Genomic DNA, 17910 nt, shown 5'->3' on the forward strand with positions numbered 1-17910 from the left:
TTGTGGAAATGTGACATTTTAATGTTTTGGTCAGTTGGGACTAGCAACAAAACGCCTAGATGTCAGTTAAAAGTAAAAAACAGTACTCAGGCTGATTGTGTCTTCCACTTCTTCCTTTGTGACGACTTCAGTGTGCTTGGCGGAGGTCAAAAATGTTGTTTTGTTTATGGAGAAAAAAAATTCCTCCACATGACGTCACGTGTCCGGGTGGACATGTGAGCTTGCCAAGAAGGTTCCGGTGCTTTCCCTGCGGCTAGCAGGTGATTAAAAACCACCTTCAACCCCAAAATATTTGATGTTAATTCCAACAATGTATGTTTGAATTTAGCTGCAGGCGAGAAAGTGGAAGATTACTCGCGTAATAAACCAGCGGGTCACAATTTTGCTGCCCGGACCGCTATTGCTAAGGGGACACCATGCCAGAGATAAACGACAAGACAAGATGTCTACTTACCGCATCGGAGTAATGTCGGTCGAAGTGACGTCGCACTTTCACAAATATAGACCCACGCATTGTGCACATTCACTCCCAAGCCAGACATATGAATAAAAAACTATATTTTATGTTTACGTTACAGTTTAAAATGTAAAAGTACGTGAAAAGTTACGACGCGTGCTTTTGATCAAACGCAAACCAAACCGGATGTTAGCATAGAGGAAAGATCTAATTTTAAACTTGATGTCAACAAACAAAACAGCGTGAGAGCATTACTTCTGGATAATAAAATATACACTTTCAAAGATGCTGGTGAAGAAAGTTGTTCTCGCCTCCAGACCAGGTTTGTTGAGCTCGTCATTCCGGGAATTCAAGCAATATATTTTCGTCGGCGTAACTGACTTCGTGTGTATGTTGCTGCAGGGGCTAACAATAAGCCAGTTCCTGCTAACTTCCGCCTGGAAGAGACAAACCTCGCACTTGATCTGCAAGAGGAGGAAGTCCTAGTGAGGACTCTTTATCTCTCAGTGGACCCCTATATGGTACAGAACTAGGATTGGACCTCCATATGGTACAGAACTAGGTTCGGACACTTATATGGTACAGAACTAAGTTCGGACCCCTATATGGTACAGAACTAGGTTCGGACCTCTATATGGTACAGAACTAGGTTCGGACCCCTATATGGCACATAACTAGATTCGGACCCCTATATGGCACAGAACTAGGTTCGGACCCCTATGTGGTACAGAACTAGGTTCGGACCCCTATATGTTACAGAACTAGGTTCGGACCCCTATATGTTACAGAACTAGGTTCGGACCCCTATATGGTACAGAACTAGGTTCGGACCCCTATATGGTACAGAACTAGGTTCGGACCCCTATATGGTACAGAACTAGGTTCGGACCCCTATAAGTTACAGAACTAGGTTCGGACCCCTATATGGTACAGAACTAGGTTCGGACCCCTATAAGGTACAGAACTAGGTTCGGACCCCTATATGGCACATAACTAGATTCGGGCCCCTATATGGTACAGAACTAGGTTCGGGCCCCTATATGTTACAGAACTAGGTTCGGACCCCTATATGGTACAGAACTAGGTTCGGACCTCTATATGGTACAGAACTAGGTTCGGACCCCTATATGGTACAGAACTAGGTTCGGACCCCTATATGGTACAGAACTAGGTTCGGACCCCTATATGGTACAGAACTAGGTTCGGACTTCTATATGGTACAGAACTAGGTTCGGACCCCTATATGGTACAGAACTAGGATTGGACCCCTATATGGTACAGAACTAGGTTCGGACCCCTATATGGTACAGAACTAGGTTCGGTACAGAACTAGGTTCGGACCCCTATATGGTACAGAACTATGTTCGGACCCCTATATGTTACAGAAATAGGTTCGGACCCCTATATGGTACAGAACTAGGTTCGGACCCCTATATGGTACAGAACTAGGTTCGGACCCCTATATGGTACAGAACTAGGTTCGGACCCCTATATGGTACAGAACTAGGTTCGGACCCCTATATGGTACAGAACTAGGGTCGGACCCCTATATGGTACAGAACTAGGTTCGGACCCCTATATGGTACAGAACTAGGTTCGGACCCCTATGTGGTACAGAACTAGGTTCGGACCCCTATATGGTACAGAACTAGGTTCGGACCCCTATATGGTACAGAACTAGGTTAGGACCCCTATATGGTACAGAACTAGGTTCAGACCCCTATATGGCACATAACTAGGTTCGGACCCCTATATGTTACAGAACTAGGTTCGGACCCCTATATGTTACAGAACTAGGTTCGGACCCCTATATGTTACAGAACTAGGTTCGGACCCCTATATGGTACAGAACTAGGTTCGGACCCCTATATGGTACAGAACTAGGTTCGGACCCCTATATGGTACAGAACTAGGTTCGGACCCCTCTATGGTACAGAACTAGGTTCGGACCCCTATAAGTTACAGAACTAGGTTCGGACCCCTATATGGTACAGAACTAGGTTCGGACCCCTATATGTTACAGAACTAGGTTCGGACCCCTATATGGTACAGAACTAGGTTCGGACCCCTATATGTTACAGAACTAGGTTCGGACCTCTACATGGTACACAGAACTAGGTTCGGACCCCTATATGGTGCAGAACTAGGTTCGGACCCCTATATGGCACATAACTAGATTCGGACCCCTATATGGTACAGAACTAGGTTCGGACCCCTATATGTTACAGTGCTAGGTTCGGACCCCTATATGGTACAGAACTAGGTTCGGACCCCTATATGGCACATAACTAGATTCGGACCCCTATATGTTACAGTGCTAGGTTCGGACCCCTATATGGTGCAGAACTAGGTTCGGACCCCTATATGGCACATAACTAGATTCGGACCCCTATATGTTACAGTGCTAGGTTCGGACCCCTATATGGTACAGAACTAGGTTCGGACCCCTATATGGTACAGGACTAGGTTCGGAGCCCTATATGTTACAGGACTAGGTTCGGACCCCTATATGGTACAGAACTAGGTTCGGACCTCTATATGGTAATGAACTAGGTTCGGACCCCTATATGGTACAGAACTAGGTTCGGACCCCTATATGGTACAGAACTAGGTTCGGACCCCTATATGGTACAGAACTAAGTTCGGACCCATATATGGTACAGAACTAGGATCGGACCCCTATATGGTACAGAAGTAGGTTCGGACCGCTATATGGTACAGAACTAGGTTCGGACCCCTATATGGTACATAACTAGGTTCGGACCCCTATATGGTACAGAACTAGGTTCGGACCCCTATATGGTACAGAACTAGGTTCGGACCTTTTTATGGTACATAACTAGGTTCGGACCTTTTTATGGTACATAACTAGGTTCGGACCTTTTTATGGTACAGAACTAGTTTCGGACCTTTTTATGGTACATAACTAGGTTCGGACCCCTATATGGCACATAACTAGATTCGGACCCCAACTGGTACAGAACTAGGTTCGGACCCCTATAAGGTACAGAACTAGGTTCAGACCTCTATATGGTAATGAACTAGGTTCAGACCCCTATATGGTACAGAACTAGGTTCAGACCCCTATATGGTACAGAACTAGGTTCGGACCCCTATATGGTACAGAACTAGGTTCGGACCCCTATATGGTACAGAACTAAGTTCGGACCCCTATATGGTACATAACTAGATTCGGACCCCTATGTGGTACAGAACTAGGGTCGGACCCCTATATGGCACATAACTAGGTTCGGACCCCTATGTGGTACAGAACTAGGGTCGGACCCCTATATGGTACAGAACTAGGTTCGGACCCCTATGTGGTACAGACCTAGGTTCGGACCCCTATATGGTACAGAACTAGGTTCGGACCCCTATGTGGTACAGACCTAGGTTCGGACCCCTATGTGGTACAGAACTAGGTTCGGACCCCTATGTGGTACAGAACTAGGTTCGGACCCCTATGTGGTACAGAACTAGGTTCGGACACCTATGTGGTACAGAACTAGGTTCGGACCCCTATGTGGTACAGAACTAGGTTCGGACCCCTATGTGGTACAGAACTAGGTTCGGACCCCTATGTGGTACAGAACTAGGTTCGGACCCCTATATGGTACAGAACTAGGTTCGGACCCCTATATGTTACAGACCTAGGTTCGGACCCCTATGTGGCACATAACTAGACTCGGACCCCTATATGGTACAGAACTAGGTTCGGACCCCTATATGGTACAGAACTAGGTTCGGACCCCTATATGGTACAGAACTAGGTTCGGACCCCTATATGGTACAGTACTGGGTTCGGACCTCTATATGGTACAGAACTAGGTTCGGACCTCTATATGGTACAGAACTAGGTTCAGGCCCCTATATGGTACAGAACTAGGTTCGGACCCCTATGTGGTACAGAACTAAGTTCGGACCCCTATATGGTACATAACTAGATTCGGACCCCTATATGGTACAGACTAGGTTTGGACCCCTATATGGTACAGAACTAGGTTCGAACCCCTATATGGTACAGAACTAGGTTCGGACCCCTATATGGTACAGAACTAGGTTCGGACCCCTATATGGTACAGAACTAGGTTCGGACCCCTATATGGTACACAGAACTAGGTTCGGACCCCTATATGGTACACAGAACTAGGTTCGGACCCCTATATGGTACACAGAACTAGGTTCGGACCCCTATATGGTACAGAACTAGGTTCGGACCCCTATATGGTACAGAACTAGGTTCGGACCCCTATATCAGTGTTTCTCGAATGGGGGTACGCGTACCCCTGGGGGTACTTGAAGGTATGCCAAGGGATACGTGAGATTTTTTGAAAATATTCTAAAAATAGCAACAATTCAAAAATCAATCAATCAATCAATGTTTACTTATATAGCCCTAAATCACTAGTGTCTCAAAGGGCTGCACAACAATCCTTTCTAAATATATTTATTGAAAAATGGCAACAATTCAAAAATCCTTTATACATATATATATTGAATAATACTTCAACAAAATATAAATTTATCCATCCATCCATATTCCACCGCTTATACCCTTTGGGGTCGCGTTGCCTATCTCAGGTAAAATATGAATGTAAATTCATAAACTGTGAAAAGAAATACAACAATGCAATATTGTGGACATGTTCCATAAATATTGATGATAAATATTTCTTTATTTTTGAAGAGATGTTTAGAATGAGTTTGTCTATCTGTGTTGGCCCTGCGATGAGATGGCGACTTGTCCAGGGTGTACCCCGCCTTCCGCCCGATTGTAGCTGAGATAGGCGCCAGCGCCCCCCGCCACCCCAAAAAGGGAATAAGCGGTAGAAAATGGATGGATGGATGGATGTTTAGCATGAAGTTGATGAAAGCTTTCAGTTGGCCTTTCATTTGTCAGTCCGTGGCCCCCCCAGTCTAGGTCAATATAACCATTGTTGAAGGAAGCAATTTACCAAGTGTCATGTCTGTGCGTGGCAGAGATGCAGGATGAACGAAGACACCGGCGCTGAGTACCTGACTCCATGGCAGCTGTGCCAGAGTGCAGACGGTGGAGGTGTGGGCGTGGTGGAGTCCAGCCCAGACGGTGGAGGTGTGGGCGTGGTGGAGTCCAGCCCAGACGGTGGAGGTGTGGGCGTGGTGGAGTCCAGCCCAGACGGTGGAGGTGTGGGCGTGGTGGAGTCCAGCCGACACAGCGCTTTCTGCCGGGGAGACGTGGTCACATCCTTCAACTGGCCCTGGCAGAGCCATGCTGCTGTGACAGGAAGTCTCCTACACAAGGTTGCACGCACTATCATGGCCACATTGAGTTCCATTATTTTGTTTCTAAAATATTTGAAAAAATATGAATATTATTTCATAATTTTACGTTATTTTATAATATTTGATTCACTATTTTAAAAGACAGAAAGAAGACCGTAGGAAAGCTGCCATTGTTTACATAACATGATTTTTTAATTTAAAAATTAGTCATTTTATTCTTTCTGACAAATCATGATGTGAATGTTCTGAACTCCTGCTTCCAAAGCTATGCTGGTGTGAACTTTCTATTTAAAAATATTTTTTGCAGTATTTAGTCCGTTATTTATTTAAAATGTGTTACCGGTATTTGATGTCATTACTATTATTTAGAATGGCAGCAAACAGTAGGAAAACCATGTATTTCTCCATAGATATTTTTATTAAGTATTTTCAACTGCATTTTTTTAGTACTAATTAGTCATTTGGTTCGTTCGTTATGAGAGGAAAATAATCATCAAAATTAATCAGGGTTGCTAAATTAATCTATTTGATTTATATGTTTTTCTTATTAATAGTTTGATTTTAAAGCATGACAAAATTATAATATAGTATAAAATGTAATTAAATAATATAATCATAAAATTATAATACATATAATATGAATAAAATATTGTACAAAAAATATTTTTATAAAAAAAACCAATAGAATAATAATACCTATGATATAATACAACAACAAAAAATATTAAAACGATTATGACAATTTAAATAATATTTACAATACAATTTTTATTTCTATAATATAATTGTAATGGTATATATAATATCTAATAATATGAATCATAACATTTTATGAAAAACAAATAATTATCAAAAAATTTAATAAAGCTGATTTTTTTTATGACAGAACATTTTTTTACAATTATTAATTTATAAAATGTATTTGTTTTATTTTTAAATATAACAAAATTACAAAGATAAATGGTATTATTTATATAATAAATATATAATATAAAGCTAATATAATACTAATACATATAATATAAAAAATATTGTAACAACTATATTTATTTGTAGTAAAAAAATATAATAATATAATTCTAATATAATATATATGATACAAATAATGAAATTAGTAAAAATAATTATTAAAGTTCAAATGCTTTTTACATTATAATTATAATGGTATATATAATATCTAATAAATGAAAAATACAATTTTATTAAAAATAAATTATAAAACAATATATCCATAGCTTGCTACATTAGATTCTAACAAAGCCTTTATTTGATTGTTCTTGACTCCTGTTTCAATGTTAGAATTGTATAGAGCGGTGTACATCCTATCTGACGTTCTTCATCTACGTTTAGAAATTATACAGCAACCTCGTTAAGATTTAATAGCTAGCACCCCTGCTGGTTGCAGTCACCGAGTGCATGTTATCAAAAAATGATTGTTTATCCTTAGTCATTCTTTTTAAAAATGTTTTCATTGATTAATTATGATTTTATTTAATTTTTTTATCATTATTGATTCAATAAGCTAAACATTTTTTTTTTAGTAATTAGTCATTTAATTCCTTCTAACAAATTGTGTTATGCGAGGAAAATCATAATCAAAATCAATCAGTGTTGCTAAATTAATGTAATTTTTTACAATTATTAATTTATAAAAATGTATTTGGTTTTTTTTTATTACAAGATTATAATATATTATACAAGGTAATTAAATGTATAATAATTATATAATATAATGATAATATAATACTTATACATATAATATAAAAAATATTGTAACAACTAAATATCTTTGTAGTAAAAAAATAAAATAATATATAGAATAATAATATAATTATAATAGGATATATATAATGCAAATAATGAAATTATTTCAAACAATTATTAAAGTTAAAATACTTTTTACAATATAATTATAATGGTACTGTATATATAACATCAAAAAAAAGAATAATACAATTTAATTAAAAATTAATTCTAAAAAATATATCTATAGCTTGCAACATTAGATTCTAACAAAACCTTTATTTGAATGTTCTAGACTCCTGTTTTAAAAAAAAAATGTTTTTATTGATTTATTATTATTTTAATTAAAAAACAATGTATCCTTATTATTCTATAAGCTATATATTTGTTCAAGTAATTAGTCATTTAATTTTTTCTAACAAATTTTGTTATGCGAGGAAAATCATCATAAAAAAACAATCAGGGTTGCTAAATTAATATATTTTAGCCATGTAATGTTTTTTTTACAATTTATAAAATGTATTTTTTTTTTTTTTTTAATTTACAAAATTATATATTATACAAGGTAATTATATGTATAATAATTATATAATATAATGATAATATAATTATAATATACATAATGTAAAACATAGTGTAAACGACTAAATATTTTTGTAGTAAAAAAATAAAATAATATATGGAATGATAATATAATTATAATAGAATATATATGATGCAAAAAATACGATTATTTCAAACACTTATGAAAGTTTAAATGCTTTTTACAATATAATTATAATGGTACTGTATATATAATATGTAATAAATGAATAATACAATTTTATTAAAAAATAGTTATTATAAAAAATATATATATAGCTGGGGGGTTTTCATTACATTAGATTCTAACAAAAACTTTTGTTGAACGTTCTAAACTCCTTTTTATTTAAATGTTTTCATTGACTTATTGATTTAATTCAAACAATTTTTTTATCCTTAATAATTCTATAAGCTACATTTTTTAAAAGTAATTAGTCATTTAATTATTTCTAACAAATTGTGTTATGCGAGGAAAATCATCATCAAAATTAATCAGAGTTGCTAAATTAATCAATTTTATCCATGGAATATATTTTTACAATTATTAATTCATTAACTGTATTTGTTTTATTTTAAAATATGACAAAATTATAATATATTATAAAATTTAATTATTTGTAAAATAATTATATAATATGATATAATATTGTAAACGACTAAATATTGTTGTAGTAAAAAAAAATAGAATAATAATATAATTAGAATATATATAATGCAATTAACCAAATTATTTAAAACAATTATGAAAGCGTAAATACTTTTTACAATATAATTATAATGGTATAATATGTAATAAATGAATTATACAATTTTATTAAAAAAATCATTATTATAAAAAAATATATATTTAGCTGGGGTTTTTTTTCATTACATTAGATTCTAACACAGGGGTCGGGAACCTTTTTGGCAGAGAGAGCCAAAAAGCCAAATATTTTAAAATATATTTCCGTAAGAGCCATATAATATTTTTTTTAACACTGAACATAACTAAACACGTGCATTTTTTAAGTAAGACCAACATTTCTAGAGTACAATAGGTCTCTTATTCTTTGTAATAACATTGTTATTCTGAAGCTAACTGTGGAGGGGGCGTGGTCTGCGGGTCTGCAGCGACAGGTGCGTAGAAGGCCCACCTGGGCCTTTTTATCTAATCACCTGTCGCTCTGTTATAAGCAGCAGCCAGGAGGAGAGACTGGGTTGGGGCTGGAAATACTATTGCTGGAAACGTATTGAAAAATAAAACAATATTGTAACCCTGAAACAGGCTCTCATGTCGGTGCTTGGGGGTCTGAAGTACCCTCAGGAGGGCAAGCCCCACACTTACCAGTAATAAATAAATAACTTCTTACCATTAACGCAACTTCTTGAACAGGTGCGGTAGAAAACGGATGGATGGATTAAAAATGCATGAGAATATTTTATATTTAACACTGTGATTACAAGTGGAATTATTCATTACTTATCCTGTTAAGCAATGTCAGCTCAGATTTATCCGAGTGCCAGATGCAGGCATCAAAAGAGCCACATCTGGCTCTAGAGCCACAGGTTCCCTAACAAAACCTTTACTTAAACGTTCTAGACTCCTGTTTCCATGCGGAATACATCCTATTTGACGTTCCTCATCTATGTTTAGAAATTATACCTCAAACATCAATCAATCAATCAATCAATGTTTACTTATATAGCCCTAAATCACTAGTGTCTCAAAGGGCTGCACAAACCACCACGACATCCTCGGTAGGCCCACATAAGGGCAAGGAAAACTCACACCCAGTGGGACATCGGTGACAATAATGACCCAGTGGGACGTCGGTGACAATGATGACTATGAGAACCTTGGAGAGGAGGAAAGCAATGGATGTCGAGCGGGTCTAACATGATACTGTGAAAGTTCAATCCATATTGGATCCAACACAGTCGCGAGAGTCCAGTCCAAAGCGGATTCCAACACAGCAGCGAGAGTCCCGTTCACAGCGGAGCCAGCAGGAAACCATCCCAAGCGGAGGCGGATCAGCAGCGCAGAGATGTCCCCAGCCGATACACAGGCAAGCAGTACATGGCCACCGGATCGGACCGGACCCCCTCCACAGGGGAGAGTGGGACATAGAAGAAAAAGAAAAGAAACAGCAGATCAACTGGTCTAAAAAGGGAGTCTATTTAAAGGCTAGAGTATACAAATGAGTGTTAAGGTGAGACTTAAATGCTTCTACTGAGGTGGCATCTCGAACTGTTACCGGGAGGGCATTCCAGAGTACTGGAGCCCGAACGGAAAACGCTCTATAGCCCGCAGACTTTTTTTGGGCTTTGGGAATCACTAACAAGCCGGAGTCCTTTGAAGGCAGATTTCTTGCCGGGACATATGGTACAATACAATCGGCAAGATAGGATGGAGCTAGACCGTGTAGTATTTTATACGTAAGTAGTAAAACCTTAAAGTCACATCTTAAGTGCACAGGAAGCCAGTGCAGGTGAGCCAGTATAGGTATATATGTATGTATATATGTATATAAAGGTATATACAGTATAGGTATATATGTATGTATATATGTATATAAAGGTATATACAGTATAGGTATATATGTATGTATATATGTATACAAAGGTATATACAGTATAGGTATATATGTATGTATATATGTATATAAAGGTATATACAGTACAGGCGTAATGTGATCAAACTTTCTTGTTCTTGTCAAAAGTCTAGCAGCCGCATTTTGTACCAACTGTAATCTTTTAATGCTAGACATGGGGAGACCCGAAAACATGTTAAGATTAACTAGCTAGCGCCCCTGCTGGCTGCAGTCAAGGAGTGCATTTTATTCAAAAATGATTGCTTATCCTTTGTCATCTTTTTTTTTTAACATTTGTATTTATTTATAATTTAAATGGTGTATCCTTATTCTTTAAGCTTCTGTTTTCATTCCAAAGGTGGATCCATCGTTAGTGGACGGCCATCTGTCCTACTTTTTGGGTGCGGTGGGCATGACGGGCTTGACCGCGCTGTTGGGCATGAGAGAGAAGGGTCACGTGACCCAAGGTGCCAATCAAACACTGGTGGTCAGCGGAGCAGCGGGAGCTTGCGGCTCGATAGCGGGGCAGGTAAGTCACGCCACGGTCAGATTAGTCATTGTGAGAAATAACAGCACAGGCGTCCTACGTCCAGATCGGCCGCCTAGACGGGTGCAGCAGGGTGGTCGGGATATGCGGTTCTGAGGAAAAGTGCAAAACCCTAGTGGAAGTGTTAGCCTTTTCCGGTGCCATCAACTACCGGCGACAAGACGTGGCCGCCGCTCTGCGAGATCGCTGCCCCGATGGCGTCGACGTTTATTTCGACAACGTGGGAGGAAGCATCAGCGACGCCGTCATCGCTCAGGTGAGGAAAAGGCGTTCAAATCTGGCGTTCTACTTTTCATAGACTTGAACTTACATGGAAATATTGAAGAAGATTTTATAGCCCAAATGAGAAGATTCTGAGTTCTATTGGCCTGCAGAATACAGTATTGTCAGGAAAAAAATCGAGCGGTTTAGCTCGGTTGGTAGAGTGGCCGTGCCAGCAACTTGAGGGTTGCAGGTTCGATTCCCGCTTCCGCCATCCTAGTCACTGCTGTTGTGTCCTTGGGCAAGGCACTTTACCCACCTGCTCCCAGTGCCACCCACACTGGTTTGAATGTAACTTAGATATTGGGTTTCACTATGTAAAGCGCTTTGAGTCACTAGAGAAAAAGCGCTATATAAATATAATTCACTTCACTTCACTAGTAACAATGTAGGACAAAAAAACAAAATATAAACAGAATTTAATGAGAAAAAGCTGAAGTGTTCAAATTATTATTAATATAATAATATAGGGGGCTTCACGGTGGCAGAGGGGTTAGTGCGTCTGCCTCACAATACGAAGTTCCTGCAGTCCTGGGTTCAAATCCAGGCTCGGGATCTTTCTGTGTGGAGTTTGCATGTTCTCCCCGTGAATGCGTGGGTTCCCTCCGGGTACTCCGGCTTCCTCCCACCTCCAAAGACATGCACCTGGGGATAGGTTGATTGGCAACACTAAATGGTCCCTAGTGTGTGAATGTGAGTGTGAATGTTGTCTGTCTATCTGTGTTGTGCCCTGCGATGAGGTGGCGACTTGTCCAGGGTGTACCCCGCCTTCCGCCCGATTGTAGCTGAGATAGGCGCCAGCGCCCCCCGCGACCCCGAAAGGGAATAAGTGGTAGAAAATGCATGGATGGATGGATAATAATATAGGTAGGTAGGTCTTTATTGTCATTGCAACAATGACAACGAAACTTTGTTTTCAGCACAAACCTGTTCAAGATTAGACAAACAGTATACAGGGTTACAGAACAAGAACGCTGATGGGTCGCCATAAGGCGCCCCGTAAAAGATGGGAAAAAGGTAAACACTGGGGAAGGAGTTGGTACAAAATGCGGCTGCTAGACTTTTGACAAGAACAAGAAAGTTTGATCACATTACGCCTGTACTGTATATACCTTTATATACATATATACATACATATATACCTATACTGTATATACCTTTATATACATATATACATACATATATACCTATACTGTATACACCTTTATATACATATATACATACATATATACCTATACTGTATATACCTTTATATACATATATACATACATATATACCTATACTGTATATACCTTTATATACATATATACATACATATATACCTATACTGTATATACCTTTATATACATATATACATACATATATACCTATACTGTATATACCTTTATATACATATATACATACATATATACCTATACTGGCTCATCTGCACTGGCTTCCTGTGCACTTAAGATGTGACTTTAAGGTTTTACTACTTACGTATAAAATACTACACGGTCTAGCTCCATCCTATCTTGCCGATTGTATTGTACCATATGTCCCGGCAAGAAATCTGCCTTCAAAGGACTCCGGCTTGTTAGTGATTCCCAAAGCCCAAAAAAAGTCTGCGGGCTATAGAGCGTTTTCCGTTCGGGCTCCAGTACTCTGGAATGCCCTCCCGGTAACAGTTCGAGATGCCACCTCAGTAGAAGCATTTAAGTCTCACCTTAAAACTCATTTGTATACTCTAGCCTTTAAATAGACTCCCTTTTTAGACCAGTTGATCTGCTGTTTCTTTTCTTTTTCTCCTATGTCCCCCCCTCCCCTGTGGAGGGGGTCCGGTCCGATCCGGTGGCCATGTACTGCTTGCCTGTGTATCGGCTGGGGACATCTCTGCGCTGCTGATCCGCCTCCGCTTGGGATGGTTTCCTGCTGGCTCCGCTGTGAACGGGACTCTCGCTGCTGTGTTGGATCCGCTTTGGACTGGACTCTCGCGACTGTGTTGGAGCCACTATGGATTGAACTTTCACAGTATCATGTTAGACCCGCTCGACATCCATTGCTTTCCTCCTCTCTAAGGTTCTCATAGTCATTATTGTCACCGACGTCCCACTGGGTGAGTTTTCCTTGCCCTTATGTGGGCCTACCGAGGATGTCGTGGTGGTTTGTGCAGCCCTTTGAGACACTAGTGATTTAGGGCTATATAAGTAAACATTGATTGATTGATTGATGAGTAAAAAAATACAATCCAGACTGGGCTCCTAAGGGGGCCCAGTCTGGAGTGAGAAAAAACCTCCGTAGCAAAGCACATAAACATATTACAACATACATCTCGAGATATCTAGCAACAGAGGGAAGGTAGGTAAAGGTCATGGTGGTAGGCCGCAGCTCTCAGGCGCTGACCATCCATTCATCACCCCTACGGGATTGCATCGAGGGCGTTGGATTGGGGGACAGGAGGGTGTATGTGTGGCGTATATTTATGTGTGTGTGTATAAGCCCGTAGTGTCTCTCTGTTCCGCGGCCTTGATGTATTTGCCATCGCTGGTCCAAAGTTCACAACAACAGGTTTGTGTCCATGAGAGACAAAAAAGGGAGTTTGTCGTGTCTTCCTGCAGTGATCTTCGGGAGAGTCTCGAAGCCAGGGGAAAAATCCAAGTTAAAATGATTTGTATTTGTATTTTCAAACTATAAGGTGCACTTAAAATCATTTCATTCCCTCAAAACACACATTCACACACACACACCAGGTGCGGTGGAATTATCCTCTGCATTTGACCCATCCCCCACAGGGGAGCAGTGAGCAGCAGTGGTGGCTGCGCCTGGGAAATTATTTTTGGTGATTTAACCCCCAATTCCATCCTATGATGCTGAGTGCCAAGCAGGGAGGTAATGGCTCCCATTTTTATAGTTTTTGGTATGACTCGGCCGGGGTTTGAACTCACGACCTACCCATCTCAGGGCGGACACTCTAACCACTAGGCCACTGAGTCAGTCTGTACGGAATAATTCTGGTTGTGCTTACCGACCTTGACGTTTTTTTTAAATCACCAAATGATTCCCGAGTATGATGGCAGTCACACATAAGAGTTACGTGTAGACTGCAATATGATGGCAGTCACACATAAGAGATACGTGTGGACTGCAATATGATGGCAGCCACACATAAGAGATATATGTGGATTGCAATATGATGGCAGTCACACATAAGAGATACGTGTAAACTGCAATATGATGGCAGCCACACATAAGAGATACACGTGGATTGCAATATGACGGCAGTCACATGTAAGAGATACATGTAGACTGTGATATGATGGCAGTCACACATAAGACATACGTGTAGACTGCAATAGGATGGCAGTCACACATAAGAGATGCGTGGTGACTGTGATATGATGGCAGTCACACATAAGAGATACGTGTAGACTGCAATATGATGGCCGTCACACATAAGAGATACGTGCGGACTGCAATATGATGGCAGTCACACATAAGAGATACATGTGGACTGCAATATGATGGCAGTCACACATAAGACATACGTGCGGACTGCAATAGGATGGCAGTCACACATAAGAGATATGTGTAGACTGAAATATGATGGCAGTCACACACACGAGATATGTGCGGACTGCAATATGACGGCAGTGACACATAAGAGATACGTGTAGACTGCAATATGATGGCAGCCACACATAAAAGCTACATGGACTGCAATATGATGGCAGTCACACTTAAAAAATGCGTCTAGACTGCAATATGATGGCAGTCACATATAAGAGATATGTGCGGACTGCAATAGGATGGCAGTCACACATAAGAGATGCGTGGTGACTGTGATGTGATGGCAGTCACACATAAGACATACGTGCGGACTGCAATAGGATGGCAGTCACACATAAGAGATGCGTGGTGACTGTGATGTGATGGCAGTCACACATAAGACATACGTGCGGACTGCAATAGGATGGCAGTCACACATAAGAGATGCGTGGTGACTGTGATATGATGGCAGTCACACATAAGAGATACGTGTAGACTGCAATATGATGGGAGTCACACATAAGAGATACGTGTAGACTGCAATATGATGGCAGTCACACATAAGAGATACGTGTAGACTGCAATATGATGGGAGTCACACATAAGAGATACGTGTAGACTGCAATATGATGGCAGTCACACATAAGAGATACGTGTAGACTGCAATATGATGGCAGTCACACATAAGAGATACATGTGGACTGCAATATGATGGCAGTCACACATAAGAGATACGTGCGGACTGCAATAGGATGGCAGTCACACATAAGAGATATGTGTAGACTGAAATATGATGGCAGTCACACACACGAGATATGTGCGGACTGCAATATTTGATCAATCGCTACTGGACTGTTTGCTTTGTCTTAGAAGACCTTTGGCCTCATCAGTCTGTGCTCATAGACTTGGATTGGTCTGATCTAGTCTTGGACTTGGATTGGTCATATCTCGTCTTAGACTTGGATTGGTCAGATCTAGTCTTAGACTTGGATTGGTCTGATCTAGTCTTAGACTTGGATTGGTCTGATCTAGTCTTAGACTTGGATTGGTCTGATCTAGTCTTAGACTTGGATTGGTCAGATGTAGTCTTAGACTTGGATTGGTCGGATCTAGTCTCAGACTTGGATTGGTCATATCTAGTCTTAGACTTGGATTGGTCGGATCTAGTCTTAGACTTGGATTGGTCTGATCTAGTCTTAGACTTGGATTGGTCGGATCTAGTCTTGGACTTGGATTGGTCATATCTCGTCTTAGACTTGGATTGGTCAGATGTAGTCTTAGACTTGGATTGGTCGGATCTAGTCTTAGACTTGGATTGGTCAGATGTAGTCTTCGACTTGGATTGGTCGGATCTTGTCTTAGACTTGGATTGGTCTGATCTAGTCTTAGACTTGGATTGGTCTGATCTAGTCTTAGACTTGGATTGGTCAGATGTAGTCTTAGACTTGGATTGGTCGGATCTAGTCTCAGACTTGGATTGGTCATATCTAGTCTTAGACTTGGATTGGTCGGATCTAGTCTTAGACTTGGATTGGTCGGATCTAGTCTTAGACTTGGATTGGTCAGATCTAGTCTTAGACTTGGATTGGTCGGATCTAGTCTTAGACTTGGATTGGTCTGATCTAGTCTTGGACTTGGATTGGTCATATCTCGTCTTAGACTTGGATTGGTCAGATGTAGTCTTAGACTTGGATTGGTCGGATCTAGTCTTAGACTTAGATTGGTCGGATATTGTCTTAGACTTGGATTGGTCGGATCTTGTCTTAGACTTGGATTGGTCTGATCTAGTCTTGGACTTGGATTGGTCATATCTCGTTTTAGACTTGGATTGGTCAGATGTAGTCTTAGACTTGGATTGGTCAGATCTAGTCTTAGACTTGGATTGGTCGGATCTAGTCTTAGACTTGGATTGGTCTGATCTAGTCTTGGACTTGGATTGGTCATATCTCGTCTTAGACTTGGATTGGTCGGATCTAGTCTTAGACTTGGATTGGTCGGATCTAGTCTTAGACTTGGATTGGTCAGATCTAGTCTTAGACTTGGATTGGTCGGATCTAGTCTTAGACTTGGATTGGTCTGATCTAGTCTTGGACTTGGATTGGTCATATCTCGTCTTAGACTTGGATTGGTCAGATGTAGTCTTAGACTTGGATTGGTCGGATCTAGTCTTAGACTTAGATTGGTCGGATATTGTCTTAGACTTGGATTGGTCGGATCTTGTCTTAGACTTGGATTGGTCTGATCTAGTCTTGGACTTGGATTGGTCATATCTTGTTTTAGACTTGGATTGGTCAGATGTAGTCTTAGACTTGGATTGGTCAGATCTAGTCTTAGACTTGGATTGGTCATATCTCGTCTTAGACTTGGATTGGTCAGATCTAGTCTTAGACTTGGATTGGTCTGATCTAGTCTTAGACTTGGATTGGTCTGATCTAGTCTTAGACTTGGATTGGTCTGATCTAGTCTTAGACTTGGATTGGTCAGATGTAGTCTTAGACTTGGATTGGTCGGATCTAGTCTCAGACTTGGATTGGTCATATCTAGTCTTAGACTTGGATTGGTCGGATCTAGTCTTAGACTTGGATTGGTCTGATCTAGTCTTAGACTTGGATTGGTCGGATCTAGTCTTGGACTTGGATTGGTCATATCTCGTCTTAGACTTGGATTGGTCAGATGTAGTCTTAGACTTGGATTGGTCGGATCTAGTCTTAGACTTGGATTGGTCAGATGTAGTCTTCGACTTGGATTGGTCGGATCTTGTCTTAGACTTGGATTGGTCTGATCTAGTCTTAGACTTGGATTGGTCTGATCTAGTCTTAGACTTGGATTGGTCAGATGTAGTCTTAGACTTGGATTGGTCGGATCTAGTCTCAGACTTGGATTGGTCATATCTAGTCTTAGACTTGGATTGGTCGGATCTAGTCTTAGACTTGGATTGGTCGGATCTAGTCTTAGACTTGGAT

The 17910-nt window shown here is 40.0% G+C and overlaps 1 protein-coding gene across 2 annotated transcripts in view; it reads left to right on the plus strand.

Annotated features, from left to right (window-relative positions):
• The first annotated feature begins 657 nt into the window (after positions 1 to 657).
• LOC133550165 (prostaglandin reductase 2-like) overlaps positions 658 to 17910 on the plus strand; it is a 33452-nt gene continuing 16199 nt past the window's right edge. Inside the window, exons 1-5 of one of the 2 annotated variants that reach the window (XM_061896267.1) lie at positions 658 to 779; positions 860 to 978; positions 5438 to 5737; positions 10973 to 11143; positions 11193 to 11417. In XM_061896267.1, coding sequence (XP_061752251.1) covers positions 743 to 779; positions 860 to 978; positions 5438 to 5737; positions 10973 to 11143; positions 11193 to 11417 — 852 coding nt within the window. In that variant the 5' untranslated portion in view covers positions 658 to 742. The remainder of the gene's footprint in view (positions 780 to 859; positions 979 to 5437; positions 5738 to 10972; positions 11144 to 11192; positions 11418 to 17910) is intronic. The other variant, XM_061896268.1, reaches the window with a different exon arrangement.

The sequence above is a fragment of the Nerophis ophidion genome, linkage group LG03, assembly GCF_033978795.1.
Source record: "Nerophis ophidion isolate RoL-2023_Sa linkage group LG03, RoL_Noph_v1.0, whole genome shotgun sequence".
In the NCBI taxonomy this organism is placed as follows: Eukaryota; Metazoa; Chordata; class Actinopteri; order Syngnathiformes; family Syngnathidae; genus Nerophis; species Nerophis ophidion.